Source organism: Daphnia magna, linkage group LG5 (genome assembly GCF_020631705.1).
Source record: "Daphnia magna isolate NIES linkage group LG5, ASM2063170v1.1, whole genome shotgun sequence".
In the NCBI taxonomy this organism is placed as follows: domain Eukaryota; kingdom Metazoa; phylum Arthropoda; class Branchiopoda; order Diplostraca; family Daphniidae; genus Daphnia; species Daphnia magna.
This window is the reverse complement of record NC_059186.1, coordinates 1,101,205-1,117,801: the sequence shown is the minus strand read 5'-3', so window position 1 is coordinate 1,117,801 and position 16,597 is coordinate 1,101,205. Positions and strand designations below refer to the sequence as shown.

At 40.0% G+C, this 16,597-nt stretch overlaps 1 protein-coding gene and 1 long non-coding RNA gene across 2 annotated transcripts; one reads left to right on the top strand and one right to left on the bottom strand.

The window, feature by feature from the left end:
• Positions 1 to 670: 670 nt before the first annotated feature.
• On the bottom strand, positions 671 to 1,057 carry LOC123472563. Its single transcript, XR_006647044.1, has 2 exons — positions 1,019 to 1,057; positions 671 to 954 (listed from the first exon to the last, which is right to left on the bottom strand). It is a non-coding gene; the product is annotated as an uncharacterized LOC123472563 (long non-coding RNA).
• A 10,434-nt stretch (positions 1,058 to 11,491) lies between these two features.
• Positions 11,492 to 15,760, top strand: LOC116936658 (transposon Tf2-1 polyprotein). The gene has a single exon (XM_045173793.1). It carries the CDS (start codon positions 11,492 to 11,494, stop codon positions 15,758 to 15,760), a length of 4,269 nt encoding a protein of 1,422 aa, XP_045029728.1.
• The last annotated feature ends 837 nt before the right edge of the window (positions 15,761 to 16,597 follow it).

The window sequence follows — 16,597 nt, the reverse complement described above, 5'->3', positions numbered from 1 at the left end:
CAACACATTTTGGTATTAGCTCTTTTTTATTTATTTCTTTTATTCTTATACATTGTTATGTATACATTATCATAGGTATGATTGAACCTGTTAGAATTGCTCTTCCACTTGGTGCAGAAGACTTTGGACGTCACAGGACAGGAAGAGATCAATCATTTAAAGTAAAAGACTATTTCTACGTACCTCTATTGACGCAACTTGAAAAGATTCTCAATTTCACCGATGTTTCTGATGAGTTAATGCTTCGTAAACCAGTTAAGAAGAACGAATTTTCTTACTTCGAGAATGGGTCAGTCTTTTAAATGGCTAATAATTATCAATCGTTGCCTTTACAGACATAATCGATAACTTACCTGAAATAAAGGCAATTAGCAGGATTTGCAATTCGCGATGTGCACATTTGAACGGCAATGGAGATGGACACACTACCATCCTTCGCTACGTTACATTGAGGAAGACGTAAGTGGAACCGAATTAGAAATCGAGCGCTAGATGGCTAGCGGTAAAAAAAAAAGAAAAAGTAAGGGTGAAAAAAAAAATATTTTTTTTTTTCCGTGGCGAAACCGAATGCCATAAAAAATACCATTCTGTTGCAGTTGCATTTCAGATTCCCTTAATTTCCTTTGGTATTTCTCTTGCTGTTGTAGTAACTCAGAAAAACTTAGTTTTCTTTTATTCCCCAGGGTACACCTTATCGTTACTTTGTGCTTCACTGGTGAGTAATCACCAAATTGGGTCCAACGACCAGGCAAAATTTCACTTTCTTTGAAAAATTCACATGCTCCTCCTTTGCCAACGAAATCTTTTATTTCTTTGGATTTAGAGCACAACTTTTGCTCTTACATCATAAGGTCAGGTTCCCCTCGTAAAGAAGACTGAAATGTAACCTCATAGTCACATGTACGATCGCCAAAATACACAACTTGTACCAAAACTGATTTAAAATCAGACATGCTATCATGGAAATTTAAAAACGTTAACGTAGACATTTTTGAAAGGATTGTAAAAAATTTATTACCTTTCAACTTTCACCTATTGGGTAAACGGTTTGTATAAAATGGCGCATGTGAGTGAATGGGAATGAGCTTCGACGGTTGAAAAAAATTCCAAGTTGCCACATCTCCTTTTTCATAACGTTATAAAAATATTCAAAGTTTTTTTTCAAAGATCGATTGAGACGTTGAGAGATCTATTCGAGACCATTTTGAACGTTAATTATTTGAAACGCCATATCAGTGTCAGTGTCACATAACATGGATACCATTTCCAAATTTCAAATACCATTTTGCCCATAACAAAATGACCATTGCCAAGTGGTAAATTGCTGCTTTAAGGGATCTTCAGTTAAAAAACTACTATCGCATTGTAGGACTATTCACACTTCCGATCCAAATTTTAGAAGTTCGTGTATATATTCTAAGAAATGTTTTCATGTTGAACTATTCAAAACAGCTGAAAGTTTAAACACACACCTCTATAGATACCACCCTGATTTATTCAAACAAAAAAGTTCATCTGTCGATGAAATAAATATTGATTCAGGTAACAATTTTATAATATTACAATGTCTTTATAATTCATCGTAACATTTTTATTATTACGTAGCCTTCAAGCTCAGTTACTAGATCAGAATCGATAATCAAAGGGAAATTTTTTTCAGACAGTTAAAGATGTTGTTAGAAACTCTTCATTGACGGAAAGGGAAGATGAATTGGCTGATGGATTCAAAAAGTACCAAAAAGTTCTATATCATATCAACAATAATTGCTCTATAATGATTCGTTAAGAAAAACATTTTCTCTCCCAGGGAAAACAATTCTTCAGCGGAAATTGAAAGAAAAAGGGAATTTAAGTAAGCCATGCGAGCAGCTGTTTTGTTGTATGGTGGGAAAATGGCATCGTCATTACATCTGCCCTGTTGAGGAAGATCTAGAAGAATTATCCAAAGTTTCGCTAGGAGTTCGGTCCATAAGCTATTACCGAAGCTGGACCAGTCAAGAAATGGCAGCTGAATTAGAAAAGTAATCAGTTTAGAAAAAAATTGTGTATAGGATACATTAGCTAATTTAAATTCCTTTTTTAAGGGTTTTTAGAGGACTGGATGCCTGTGGAGGGTATTGTTTATGCATGAAGAGTGGTAAATTCCTAAAACATGTTCAAAGTACCGTTCCTGATGGAAAATCTCTGAAGGTAATTAAGTTATATTGAATTGTGAAACAATTGCAAAAGTGACTGTTACAAATGTAAAATTTTTTTTCATTATACATAGGGTCTCTTCCCCAAAATGGTATACATTGTTCCTATGAAAACGGATATAAAAGGAATGGTTGATACCAATTACAATACTGAAATGATTCCTTGTAATGATTGTGGCAGAAACATTGCAAGAGTTAAGCTTTTATCTCATAAAGCAAACAATTGGTAAATACGATTCTAATGGTTTATTTTTTAAATGATAGGTAATTACACTGTTTTTTGTAGTTTTGATGAAACGCGACCAACATTTGATGGCGTAAAGACTATTCTGCGACCTAAAGTTTCCATGACCTCGCAAGAAAGTCATAAAAAATTTGTTTCACAAGAAAATTCAATGGAAATTGAGGCATTTGTCGACTCAAACGCTGTTGAAATGTCACCACAAAGCAATGTAAACATCACTGGTGATAAATCAGCACCATCAGCAAAACAACATGTACCTGCCGCTGTGAATAACATTATTGATGCATTCAGTCATTTGCCTTACGGACGTCATGTGCATAGTTATCGATCAAGAAGCTCACTTCCTCTATGAGAAGTTACGAAACAAGGGGTTCACCAACCACGTCTAAGTCAAGATATCGCCCTAAAAGCAATTGATCAACATCAAGGTCAATTTTTCATGTCGATCGCTCTACAAGGCGTCCGAACTCAAGAAAAAGATCCCGAAGCAGAGAAACTTTAAGAAGTTTTCACATAAATGGTTCTGAAACAACATCTAGATCGAGAAACAGCCACCCTAGTACTCATTCTTGTAAAGATACCTCAGCGAGCAACTCCAGAAACACATCAGGACGGAGATCGACAAGTTCTGATAGGTCTCGTTTAACAACCACATCTTGGCAAAAAAAAGGATGCGAAGAAGAGCGAGAAGAAGGTCAAGTTCTGACATGTCTAGTCCCACAAGACAAAGGTACAGTATCCTGCACAAAAATCCGAACACCGATTTAATTTTTTAAAGCCACCTATTGGTGGGGTAAAGGGTTTTTTGTTTGTTTTTCTTTAAGAGGGAGGGTAGACGGGGTGATGGACACATAGGGCAGGGTTGAGTAAGTCTAGACATTTTTTTTATGCCTTAAGGTATTACGCTTTAAGGCAAGTAACAGGTCGGGACATTTTTGCAACCCCCAGGGTGGTGTGTTTTTTTTAAACGACAGTTGGAAATGTTGGACTCAGGCTGTGTAATACTCCTTACCCAAATAAATTAGATAGCTGCCTGTGCACAATTATGTCGATACCGATGGCATATGTGTAGAGCCTCTGATTGCGACGACGTAGATCAGTGTTCGATTCCCAATAAGGAATTGCAAAATATTTGGTATTGTTATAATATTCTTCATTCGAATTTGCTGCGAATATTAATTTCTCTAGAACAAAGCAGATTATTATTTTTAAAATTATTTAATAAACAAAAAAAGCACATATTGCTCGATGAAAATTTGTTTTATATATAAACGAGAATTTCTCGTAAAATAATCATATTCACTCATCACCTCATCTGGAACCGAACACTGATCTCTAGCATCACTTTCAGGAACGCTACACCTACGCCATTGACATCGACGTAAACATTTACAGGCAACTGGAACATAATCTAAATTGTTTCGGTAAGCAACATTACCAAGCCCAAGCCCTAAATTTCCAACTGTCGTTTTAAAAAACACACCACCCTGGGGGTTGCAAAAATGTCCTGACCTGTAACTTGCCTTAAAGCGTAATACCTTAAGGCACCTTTTTAAAATGTCTAAACTTACCCAACCCTACCCTGTCGTGTCCATCACCCCGTCTACCCTCCCCCTTAAAGAAAAACAAACAAAAAACCCACTACCCCGCGAATAGGTGGCTTTAAAAAATTAAATCGGTGTTCGGATTTTTGTGCAGGATACTGTACTATAGAGAAAGATCACGAAGCAAGTTGCGAAAACGCTACAGAAGTAGTCCATTAACTTCAATAAAATGTGATAGAAACGGCTTGCCGAGAGAATATAAGAGGAAAAAGTCATGGAGTAGATCAACGTCAAGATCAAGTTCTGATTTATCTGTTACAACAAATCAAAGTTACTGGAGACCAAGATCTAGAGGTAGATCGATGTCAAGGGCATATTCTAATTTGTCGTGTTCTGCAACACCATCTAAATCCTCAAGAAGTCCTCAAGAAAAAAAGTTTGAAATTACCTCGATGCCACCCAATTAGGGGAGACTGGAGTATGCCGGGACACCGGGTCAAGAGGGACAGTAGGGGGAAAAATATGATATTTTAATAAAATTAAATTTTTTTTTAGTATGTTATTTAGATACATACAATCTACTTTGGCATGAAATTTGGTTGAATTTTGTCAATAACTGTATCAGTTATTAACAAAACTAAAAAAACCGTTTTTTTAGTTAATTTTGTCTCCGCCATTTAATGTTTCTAGAAAAAATAATCGCGAATGGCATGTAAATTTAATATGGAAATGAAGCTTAATAATTTCTTTATTGTTAAAAACAAAAATTATAATTTTCGATCAATTACTGTAGATAATATTAACGTTTTAAAAAAATAGTCTTTATCGGGAAATCGGGACAGCTGTTTTTCACTAAAATGGGACATTAGTGGGCGGGTTTGGCCTTCAAGCCCATCAATCATTACCGAGCTCATGACGCCATTACTGTTCCTTACAATGATCACAAGCAATCGATTATTCAGCATATTAATCGATTACAATAAGCCCAACCCCCACCTATCTTGTAATAAGGGTGTTTTATCATATAAGAAAATTTTTTTATTAACACAATAATCAAATTGAAACATTTATTAACTTATAGAGTCTATGCAGTGGGACGCTATTTCAATTTTTACAAATTTTTTTCATGAATTTTAAGGCGAAAACGGAGGACGTCCCTCACCACCCACCCTAGTGTAAAGTACCAAAACAAATTATTCTTTATCATTTTCATTTTCCCTACCCTTTATTCTTACGTAACATTAATTTTTTATACGCCCTCTTTTTCTATGTAATTTCTTCCTTAGACGTCTTATAGACTGATTTACCCTTCAAACGTTTCAACTAAATTTTCTTGTAGTTCGACCTTCACGAACCCCGTATAAAAACTTTTGTTCTATAGAAAATAGCGAGAGTCACTTTTCACAATTCAGTTCCTAAAGAGTTGTTCCCCAATTTTTTGTGCTACTGAAATAAACTTTACTAGAAACGACAATGAAAAAGTAAGTTAAAATATTAATAACTTACACTAGTGTCCTCACTTACCCCTCAAAATAGGCTCCTCCCACAAATCTAAGAAAACTTTAAAGGTCTTATATGGGAAAATGGTTTATTATTAAATTATATAAAAAATATGGGGGATACATTACCGTATGGAATACATAAAAACAAAATAATAAATTAATTTAATGATTAGTTTGGGAGATATAGGGGGAAAACGAAAACCGTCCCGGCTTACTCCAGTCTCCCCTACACTGAAAAAAACTTTTCGTCGCAAGAAGAACTTCTTGAATATGTGAAAGAAGTTGGTGGAACAATTGTCTCAGGGAAAGATCTCGAAAGTATGTTTCCTCCATCATCAGAAGTAATTGAAATTGACATAATAGAAGAACCTAAAGATCTGAAGACTGTTTTACCGAGTTGCGATGTAGAAGTGCCAAAAAATGCTGTGAATGACGATTTGTTCTTACCTGTAAGAACAATATCTAAATTTCCAGACTGTGTCACAGCACCTTGAGGAGTTACTCGAAGAAAAACAAAAGCAGATTGATGCAGCTTTCGCGGAATATGAAGATGAAGAAATAGATCTACAACAGTTGGAAATGGTTATTAATTTATTGTTAAAGCATGTGAAATCTTGGCGGTGTTTGTTGTATTTAGAAAATTTGGGAGCCGAAGTGATAACAATTAGAGCATACAAAGCACGCAATAGATGTGAATCTATCCTGGGAGTGTTGCACAATTCGCCACATAGTCGGGAACACTATGTCAATGTTGCAGAATTCATCGAAAAGAGGTTAGACCTTATCGTGGGAGATGGGAAGCCGCAAATCCGAAATTTTGTATTGGAAGTCCTAGTCCCCGAAAGTCTGAATTTTGCAATTATGGATTTGTTAAACGTGGAATATGAAACCGCTTCTGAAATCAGAAGAAAGGGGTTATCAATGCCACAAATTCGTAATTTTTTAAAAAACCACGGTGCTGGCTAGTCTACTATTTTTAATGGTCATTTTTCTTTAAAAGTGATGGAAGATCAGAAATTTTTTACGGAGAAATATGTTGTTGTTCCACTAATCGACCAAATAGAACAACTTCTGAACATAAAAGAAATCTATGATGTGATAAACACTCCTCCAAATATAAAAAAAGGTAAGTAAGCTGTGTTGGAAATGTTATGTTGTATTGGAAAATATTCATGGCAGTTCATTCTTTGTTCATTCAAAGGTTTGTTGACATCGTACAGTGATGGAACAAAATTTAAGGAGAGCCAACTATTTAAAAGACACCCCAACGCATTAAAGATACCCCTCTACATTGATAAAGTGGAATTGTGTAACCCCATTGGCAGCTACACCCACAAGGTCGTATTTGTTTATTTTTCATTAGGTAACATCAATCTCAAGTACCACTGAATCAATTAATTTGCTTGCAATTTTTTATCATTCTCAAATTGCATATTACGATATTAATACCTTTTTAAAGCCAATTGTAGAAGAAATAAGAAAGCTAGAGTCTGGGCATTTATTTTGTATTAATGGCCGCTTTGAAATTTTTTACGGTACTTTAACTGCAGTAATTGCAGATAATTTAGCAAACCATCAAGTGGGGGGTTTAAAGCTGGGTTCTCTAAGGGGCTTAAGAAATGTAGAAGTTGTCTATAGGCACTCCTGAAGAATTTCAAACTAAATTTTTTGATCGTGAGTTTCTTTCAAGGTCAGAAACTGACCATGATGAACAATGTGCTGGATTGGTAAATGAAGAGCTGCGCGATCATTATTCAAGGTTATATGGAATTAACCAAATTTCAATTCTAAGTTCCCTTATGTATTTTCATGTTATTGGTGGGCTTGTTCCTGATATCATGCATGACATTTTGGAAGGCGTCCGCCGTCCTGCCACTTACTTTGAGTAAGTTAATTTTTCATTGTATAGATCTGAAATATTTCACATTGAAACAGCTTAATCATATTATTTCCAATTTTGATTACGGACATTCGGAGGTTGTAAGCCATCGGAAATAAGAATGGCTCATTTAAAAAAGGAAACCATTCGTGGTTCTGCAAGTCAGAAATGGCTTTTATCAGTAAGTTTTCTCATGATGATTGGGATCGAAAATTCCAAAAGAAGATTCGTTTTTAAATTGTTTTGTATTGTTACTTCAAATTTGCCGATTACTGTTTAAGAAAGAAATTTCACAATGTGAAGTACTTGATTTAGAATTGTTAGTTGGGGAATACTTATCTGCATTTAAAGAATGCTGGCCCTATAGGCAATTTATTCCGAAAATGCACCACTTAGTGCATTATCCCCGTTACATTAAAGAAATTGGGCCTTTAGTGGCCGTGTGGTGTATGCGCTACGAGGGGAAACATGCATACTTCAAGTCACTACAAAGGGCCATAGAAAATTGGATAAATATACCATGGACTCTATCCTACAGGCATCAACAGTGGATGGCCGGTAAAATGAAGTCTCAATCACCGCATAAATTCTTTTCTTTAAAAAAAAATCCACCCCTTACTAGAACATGTACAGTATCCTGCACAAAAATCCGAACACCGATTTAATTTTTTAAAGCCACCTATTGGCGGGGTAAAGGGTTTTTTGTTTGTTTTTCTTTAAGAGGGAGGGTAGACGGGGTGATGGACACATAGGGCAGGGTTGGGTAAGTCTAGACATTTTTTTTATGCCTTAAGGTATTACGCTTTAAGGCAAGTAACAGGTCGGGACATTTTTGCAACCCCCAGGGTGGTGTGTTTTTTTTAAACGACAGTTGGAAATGTTAGACTTAGGCTGTGTAATACTCCTTACCCAAATAAATTATAAAGCTGCCTGTGCACAATTATTTCGATACCGATGGCATATGTGTAGAGCCTCTGATTGCGACGCCGTAGATCAGTGTTCGAATCCTAACAAGGATTTGCAAAATATATGGTATCATTATAATATTCTTTATTCGAATTTGCTGGGAATATTAATTTCTCTAGAACGAAGGAGATTATTATTTTTAAAATTATTTAATAAACAAAAAAAGCATATATTGCTCGATGAAAATTTATTTTATATGTGAACGAGAATTTCTCGTAACTTAACAACATTAACTCATCACCTCATCTGGAATCGAACACCGATCTTCAGCACCACATTCAGAAACGCTACACCTACGCCATTGACAGCGACATAAACATTTACAGGCAGCTGGAACATAAGCTTAATTGTTTCGGTAAGCAACATTACCATGCCCAAGCCCTTAATTTCCAACTGTCGTTTTAAAAAACACACCACCCTGGGGGTTGCAAAAATGTCCCGACCTGTAATTTGCCTTAAAGCGTAATACCTTAAGGCATTAAAAAATGTCTAGACTTACCCAACCCTACCCTGTCGTGTCCATCACCCCGTCTACCCTCCCTCTTAAAGAAAAACAAACAAAAAACCCATTACCCCGCCAATAGGTGGCTTTAAAAAATTAAATCGGTGTTCGGATTTTTGTGCAGGATACTGTACGTCTATGGTATATCCATGGTATGTACATTTTGGGATGTAGTATATCCCATTTGTACATACAATGGATGTACTGGAAACTTCCTAATTACCTTCCCATGGACGTCGCATATGGTATATCGTCTGTATGTCCTGCTAAGTATATACCAATAACATTCAAAATCTGTCCTAATCGGTACAGATACGGAATAAAATTTATTGGTACCAACGCAGAAGAATTTTCTTTTATAAAACGCAAAGCTTAACATTAAAAGGAAAAGTAATAACACAGCAGAAGCATTGTTTTTCCAATAATTGTATTGGAGCGATCAAACGGATAAATCAATTAATTGTTATGATCACAGGGCAATAAAAGTTACTAGTTATCTTCTATGTTTTCTGCGTTTTTCCTTTTAGTAAGAGCGGCTGCTCGCGTTGCGTTTCTTCTGGTTTCTTCAGCTGATCTTGAAAATGCCTTTATTGTTTCACATTGCAATGCCGAATCGGTGGAGTGGCAGCAAGCCGTGTTTCTGCGAAGCCCATCTGACATTCAAAACAAAGATGAAAATAAGTTAATTAAAGTAAATTAAGAAATTAAAACTTTACCCCATACAGCTAACACAATTGGGGATTTTTTCAGTTTATGTTTTTGCATTGTTCCTCTCTTCACCCCGTACCAGTTGCATAGCGCCCGAACATTAACGGAAACCACTTCTTTCCATGCTCTTTTGACACTCTCGGACTCCGTTGCTCCACCAATGTTTTTCACGAAACGAGCCTAAAGAATATAAACAATTAAATCCGGAAGTAGATTTCGAAATGGATAATTATGGCAATTTACCAACGATTCACGCTTCCTTTCGTCGACAGTAAGTGCATTTTGGAATACCACTAAATCTTCTAATGTGCTAAGGGGCAACTCATTCAAAGGGTCCAAATTTTCTCTTACTTCAGGGCGATACGTATCAATCCGGCCAGCAATTTTAGAAACTTGGCGTTGAATATTGTTCACATTTTCGTTCATTTGGTAAACGGCCCGCAGTACAGCGTCAGCAGGTACCTCACGGCGACAATCGTTTACACCAGAGGAGGGATGATTATTTAATCCTGTGGAGACACGTCGTACAGGAGTAGTGGCGGGATCAACTGCAGCACGTTGATTACCATTAGGAATAAGTTGTGAAACAGAAGGACGTCGAAGAGGTTCGCCGACTGGTGGAGCTTCCTTTCTTCTAACTTCTTTGGCATAATTAACACTTGAAGTAGGTTGTTTGGCAGTAACAAGAACACCAGGATAACGAGGAGAGGCTGTGTTGACGTAAACTTTTGGAGTGTGGCTATTCCCGCTAGCAGCAGGTTGTTTACTCGGAGCTTGTCGATTACAATTGGCGTCAGGTGTTGGTTGATGATGATGACCTTTACTTGCAGTCCTTTCGATATCGGTTGAATTTTCAGTAGAACGTCTGCCATGAGATGCTTTATGAATCGGACGAGAACGATTTCCGTTAGCAGAAGGGGCTGGAGTATGTTTATTTGTGCTGCAGCCAGGTAGAACTTGATCCCAAGAATCTTCTCGATAACGACTTCCACTTGCAACGGGTTCTGCATTTTGCCGTTTACCAACGGGTTTACCTAGGGGAATAGAGTTTTCTCGTACACGTCTCCCAATTGCAGGAGAATGTTCAAAAGGAGCCCGCCAAAATGAGTGGTTGCCAAGAAGAGCAGAATCAATTTGTCCGTGCGAACGGCTACCATCGCTGCTGGGTTTTTCAACAGAAACACACCGACTAACATGGTTGACTATTGGTGCTTGATTGAAATAACTGTTTTTCGGGCGATTACGACCAGCATCTTGATAACTTTGGCTTTCACCATTAGCAGATTGGTTTAATGTACCACTATTGCTCTCGTCTTCTGATTGCAAAGGTGTATTTACTTTAACCGGACTTAGCAGGCCTAGAATAAAAATTGTCTTTAGTTCAGTTCAAAACGGATTAAATTTAAACGTATCGCACCTGGTTCCTTTTGTGTGGATGTATAGAATCCTCCTGACGAAAATAATAGAATTACCCATAAGTTAACCAATAATATGAAAAATACACAAAAAAAAATATTTGAGTGATAATAACTCTTCTCACCAACAGAAAGAGGAAGTGAAGGTGTTATTCCTTCCATTTCCAGTAAATCACTACCATCACTACTTGTATCAGCTGATAAAGGCATTCTCTTATTCCTCTTTAAATATTTAGTTAGACTCTGTCCATGTTCTTCATCGTCATCGCTTGGTGGATCGTCGTCAGAACTGTTGAAGATCTGGCCGCCAGAGTGGCTGGCCTATAAAGAGAGCTGCAGCAGACAATACAAGGCAGTTACACAGACACACTTGTCTTCATAACATGGTGTCAGAAGTGCGTCGTCTGCAAAGTGTGAGCCGAGAGTAGCGTGGTTGCTCCATTTTGTCAGGACAGTAACTCTTGTTCATCTGCCTTTATCTTTTGCATCCTGTGGTGTGTGAGAGTGAAGTTACTTTATTTGTGCTTAGACTGACAATGGCGTCGTCATTAAAAGCACCGGAGCCTTTTTCGTTCAGTACCACTGACTTGGCTGCTCAGTGGAGCGTGTGGGTACGACAATTTAAGTGGTATGTTGTAGCAACGAACTCGCCTGCTAATCCACCTGATGAAGAAACGTTGGTGGGTGTCCTAATTACTTTACTTGGCAGCGAGGGTCTGAAGATTTACGACACCTTTGCCTTCACACCAGAAACTGATTCTAGAAAAATCGCTCCTGTGCTGGCCAAATTCACAGATCATTTTGAACCATGTCGCAGTGAGGTGTTTGAGAGATTTAAATTTTTGAGACGTCAGCAACTTGCTAGTGAAACGTTTGACACGTGGCTAACTGAATTACGAGGACTGGTGAGGACGTGTGGGTACGGCGTTAATACTGATTCAGTATTACGTGACCAGATTGTGTTGGGGATTGCTGACCCGTTGGTTCGTGAAAAATTGCTTTTTGAAAAAGACTTGCTGATCGTCAAAGCGTGTGAAATCGTTCGAGCGTGTGAGTCAGCAAAGTTGCAACAAACACAGATCAACACTCCGGCAGTAGAGTCTGCCCATGCTGTCCAATCTCGACAATCCGGCCGGAAACCAGATCGAAAACCGGGTTCACAATCATCAGCAGGTGGTACATCCGAACAACGCGTTCCAGCAAATCAAAGACAATCAGCAGCTAATTATTCGTCAGAAGGTCAGTTTATTTCGTGCAGTGATTGTGGAAGGCGACATAAAAAAGGTCAATGCCGTGTGGACAGCGTTGAGTGTTTCCGTTGCGGTGTAATGGGCCATTACGCAAACCGTTGTCCTTCCAGAAATGCACGTCAGGTGGCACCTCAGAACAACGCGTCTTCACAGCCACCTCCCCCAGGCAGAGTACACACACTTGAAGAACAACAGCAGTGGGTTGGTAATGTTGATCAAGGCGGTACAGCCATGGTATATCCACCATATCCGCCATATCCGCCATCCCATCCTTCCCTGTTTGGAGAAGATTACTTTGTGAGTCATATGCTCAAGTCAAGTGTAAAAGGGAGCGAGTGGTATCAAAAATTGTCGCTGGATGGCGTGGAAGTCAACTTTAAACTAGATTCGGGAGCGACATGCAACATTCTGCCCTACGAGTTCTACAGTCGTCTACCTAAACAGTGCCAACGTCTACGCCCTGGTCCGACTGTCCGCAGCTACGGAGCAAAAGGTGGATTTCTCAAAGTACTGGGTCTGCACACGGCAAAGGTAGAACATCGAAGCACTGTTTTCGTCACCGACTTTGTTGTTGTCGAAGAACCGGGCCAGCCAGCAATTTTGGGCTTACGAACGTGTGAAGAACTCAAGCTCATTCAACGGATTGATTCACTGCATTCTGCGGTCTCTACACAACAGCCACCTATAGTGCACGAGTTCTTAGATGTCTTCACTGGCATAGGTAAATTACCTGTTGAATATGACATTAAGTTATTGTCAGGAGCTAACAAAGTTGACCCAGTTATCTGTGCAGCAGGACGGCTTCCGTTTAAATTGGAAGAACGAGTCTACAAGAAGCTGGAGGAAATGGTAACTGAAGGAATAATAACGCCTGTTCAAGAACCCACAGAATGGGTAAGCAGAATGATGGTGGTTGGAAAACCGGATGGAGATGTCCGGATCTGTTTGGACCCATCGGAGCTTAACAAAGCAATACAACGACAGCATTTTTCGGTCCCCACTGTTGAACAGCTGTTCAGCAAACTAAGTAAAGCTCGCTATTTTTGCAGCCTGGATGCTGCTTCCGGGTTCTACCAAATTCCCTTGACTAATGAAGCGTCTTATCTTTGCACCATGGCAACACCAAAAGGTCGTTACAGGTACCTCAGGCTGCCGTTTGGGCTGAAATCGGCCCCTGAAGTTTACCTACAAACTATGTCCGACTTCTTTGGAGATTTGAATGGCGTGTTTATATACTTTGACGACTTCCTGGTGACGGGGGAGACCAAAGAAGAACTTCAAGTGAATCTACGAGCGGTTCTGGTACGTTGTCGCCTACACAACTTAAAGCTACAACTAAAGAAGTGTCGTTTCTTTCTGCAGGAGTTGCCATGGCTGGGCCATATTATTGGCCAAGGAACGCTGAAACCAGATCCGTGCAAAATAGACGCCATTGTGGAGATGCCTGATCCTTCCGGGCCGGCAGATCTCATCAGGCTGTTGGGCATGGTGACTTATCTTGATAAGTTTTGCAAGGACCTGGCCGGCTTAACCAGACCGTTACGAGACCTTCTAAAGGCGGATGCAGCGTGGGTTTGGGAAGAACCACAAAAGAAGTCCCTAGCTGATTTAAAAATAGCTCTTTCATCGCTTCCTGTTCTACGGTTGTTTAACCACTCGCTGCCTGTTGTTGTGTCAGTCGACGCGTCACCTATCGGTATTGGAGCTGTGCTACTACAGAGCGGTCAACCGATTGCATACTCGTCCACGTCCCTCACCATCACTCAAAAGCGGTATTTTCAAATCGAGAAAGAGCTGCTAGCTGTCCAGTTCGGCTTAATGAGATTTCGGCAGTACGTGTATGGTCAGTCGGTGATTGTTGAAACTGACCACAAGCCGTTAGTGGGTCTGTTAGATAAACCAATAGCGTCCTGCTCTCCGAGGATTCAAAGAATGCGGCTCCAATTACAGCGTTTCGATTTTAAGCTTGTGTACAAGCCAGGAAAAGACTTATTTATAGCAGATACGCTGAGCCGGGCTCCGTCACCTCGTCTTTTTCAAGACGACACTACGCAAGGCTGTGAAGAGCAAGTGCATGCAGTACTGGATTGTGTCATTCCTTATTCTACAACTCGAGAAAAATTTGCAGCAGCAACAGCGGCTGACCCTACACTGATGTTAGTCAAAGAAGTTCTTGTTCGTGGTTGGCCGGAGCACAAAACACAGTGTCCAGTAGCAGCAAAGCCGTTTTGGGCGGTTCGACACAACCTGGCTGAAGTAGACGGCCTGTTACTCAACGGAGAGAGACTAGTAATTCCGCTGTCCCTACGGCAGGAAATACTAAAAGGAATCCACGACGGACATTTTGGGGAAGTCAAATGTGTTTTACGAGCCAGGTCTGCTGTGTATTGGCCAGGATGTGACGAGCAGATACGAAACATGGTGGCAAGCTGCTCAACGTGCCAAGAACACCGTCATAAAAATCCAGCTCAGCCACTGCATCCAGTAAAATTGCCGACTCATGCTTTTCAGCTAGTGTCAGCTGATTTATTTTTCTTCAATGGAGTCAACTACATTTTAGTTGTAGACGCCTACAGCAAGTGGCCGGCTGCTGTTCCCCTTCGCTCTCTGTCTTGCGCCGCCAGCATTGCAGAAATGGAAAGAATCTTCAGTGACTTCGGATATCCAGAGGAGGTGATGACAGACAACGGATCACAGTTTGATTGTGCCGAGTTCCGAGCCTACTGTGTCACTCATAACATCCGGTCCGTCTCGTCCAGCCCGTGTTATCCACAATCAAATGGCCTGGTGGAACGCCACATACAAACAGTCAAGCGGACCATTCTTAAAATGTTCAGTGACGGTCGGTCACTATGGGAGTCGTTGGCGGCTATCCGGTCAACACCCGTGTCGTCTGACCTTCCGTCTCCGGCAGTTCTTCTCCAGGGTCGGAATCTGCGCGGTGTTCTTCCGTTTCTGCCTAATCGACTCGTTCCCCAATTTATACCAGCAGCCCTTGTCCACGAACAACTTCAGAAGCGCCAGGCAAAGGCGGCATTTCATCATGGTGGCCGACCGGACATTCGCGGATCAGCCCTGTTGGTGGGACAGAGGGTTCGAGCACTGGTGTATGGTGCGTGGCTACCAGGGTCGATACTGTCAGTATGCAAGGAACCGGACTCGTACGTGGTCGCCCTGTCTGATGGTCGGGTGTTTCGCCGAACTCGTCGAGACATCAACATTAACAATTCCACAACCGCCGGGTTTGGAATTCGTCTGCCTAGCAACTTCCGTGACACGCTGATCACCGATCGCCCGCGTGGTGTAGCACCACAAGTTGCAGCTGTTCCGGCCACCCCAAATTTTGCATCGCGAGGAGGAATGATGGAAGCGCTGCCGTCTACTCGTGCTCCCGAGGAGTCCACGCCATCACGTCGTTCCGTTGAGTCTCCAGCCGTGACCGTGAGCGGTCCAGCTCCTCCGGTAGCCAGCTCAACTAATCAGCCAACTCCTGTTGTGGCTATCACTCCTGTTCGTGGTTTCACTCGTTCTGGCCGTCCCTATCTCAAACCTTAAACTCCTAACGTTATTTTGTTTTGATTTATTCGTGTTGTCTTGCTGCATACCCGTCAATCTTCAATCAACATTAATTTTCCCTATGCCCGTCATTTGCCTATGCCCGTCGTTATCTTTCCTATGTCCGTCAAATGTGTTTTGTCCATGGGCAGAGGGGAGATGTTGAAGATCTGGCCGCCAGAGTGGCTGGCCTATAAAGAGAGCTGCAGCAGACAATACAAGGCAGTTACACAGACACACTTGTCTTCATAACAAGAACTTGGCAAATTCCCTAGATTAATAGAACAATTAGATTAGATAGATTAACAAAGTAAAAGTACAATTGCAAGTTTAATACCTCCTAAAATAATAGTAAACCACAGATATATAATATTGGTTGCTGTTACAAAATATCACAATATTGAGATAACTCTAATGCTTACCAAAAGGAAGTGATGGTTTGTCATGCAAGTCAACATCAAATTCATAATCTGACGAAAAAGGTTTTTTCTTTCTTCTCATAGATCTACGTAGATTAGGTCCATTTGTCTCTAAATGTTGTTCGAGGTCTTCATCTTCTGAAAGGTCAGTATACTGTAGGGGAGAACGGGGTCAAACTGGACAAAAAATTTCTTTCCTCTTTATTTAGATTTCTATGTTCTTTTTCTAATATTTATTTTTAGTTAATGGTGCAGCACCTTCTTGGGTAACTCCACAATTTTTTTGTAATTCTTAAGTCTTAAAATAAACGAGTTATAAGGATTTTAATGAAGTCGGTTTTTTTTAGTTTTTATTTAAACGGCGGGGCGAAACTGGACAGGGACGGTGTGAGATTGGACATTGCCAGTTTTCCTTATA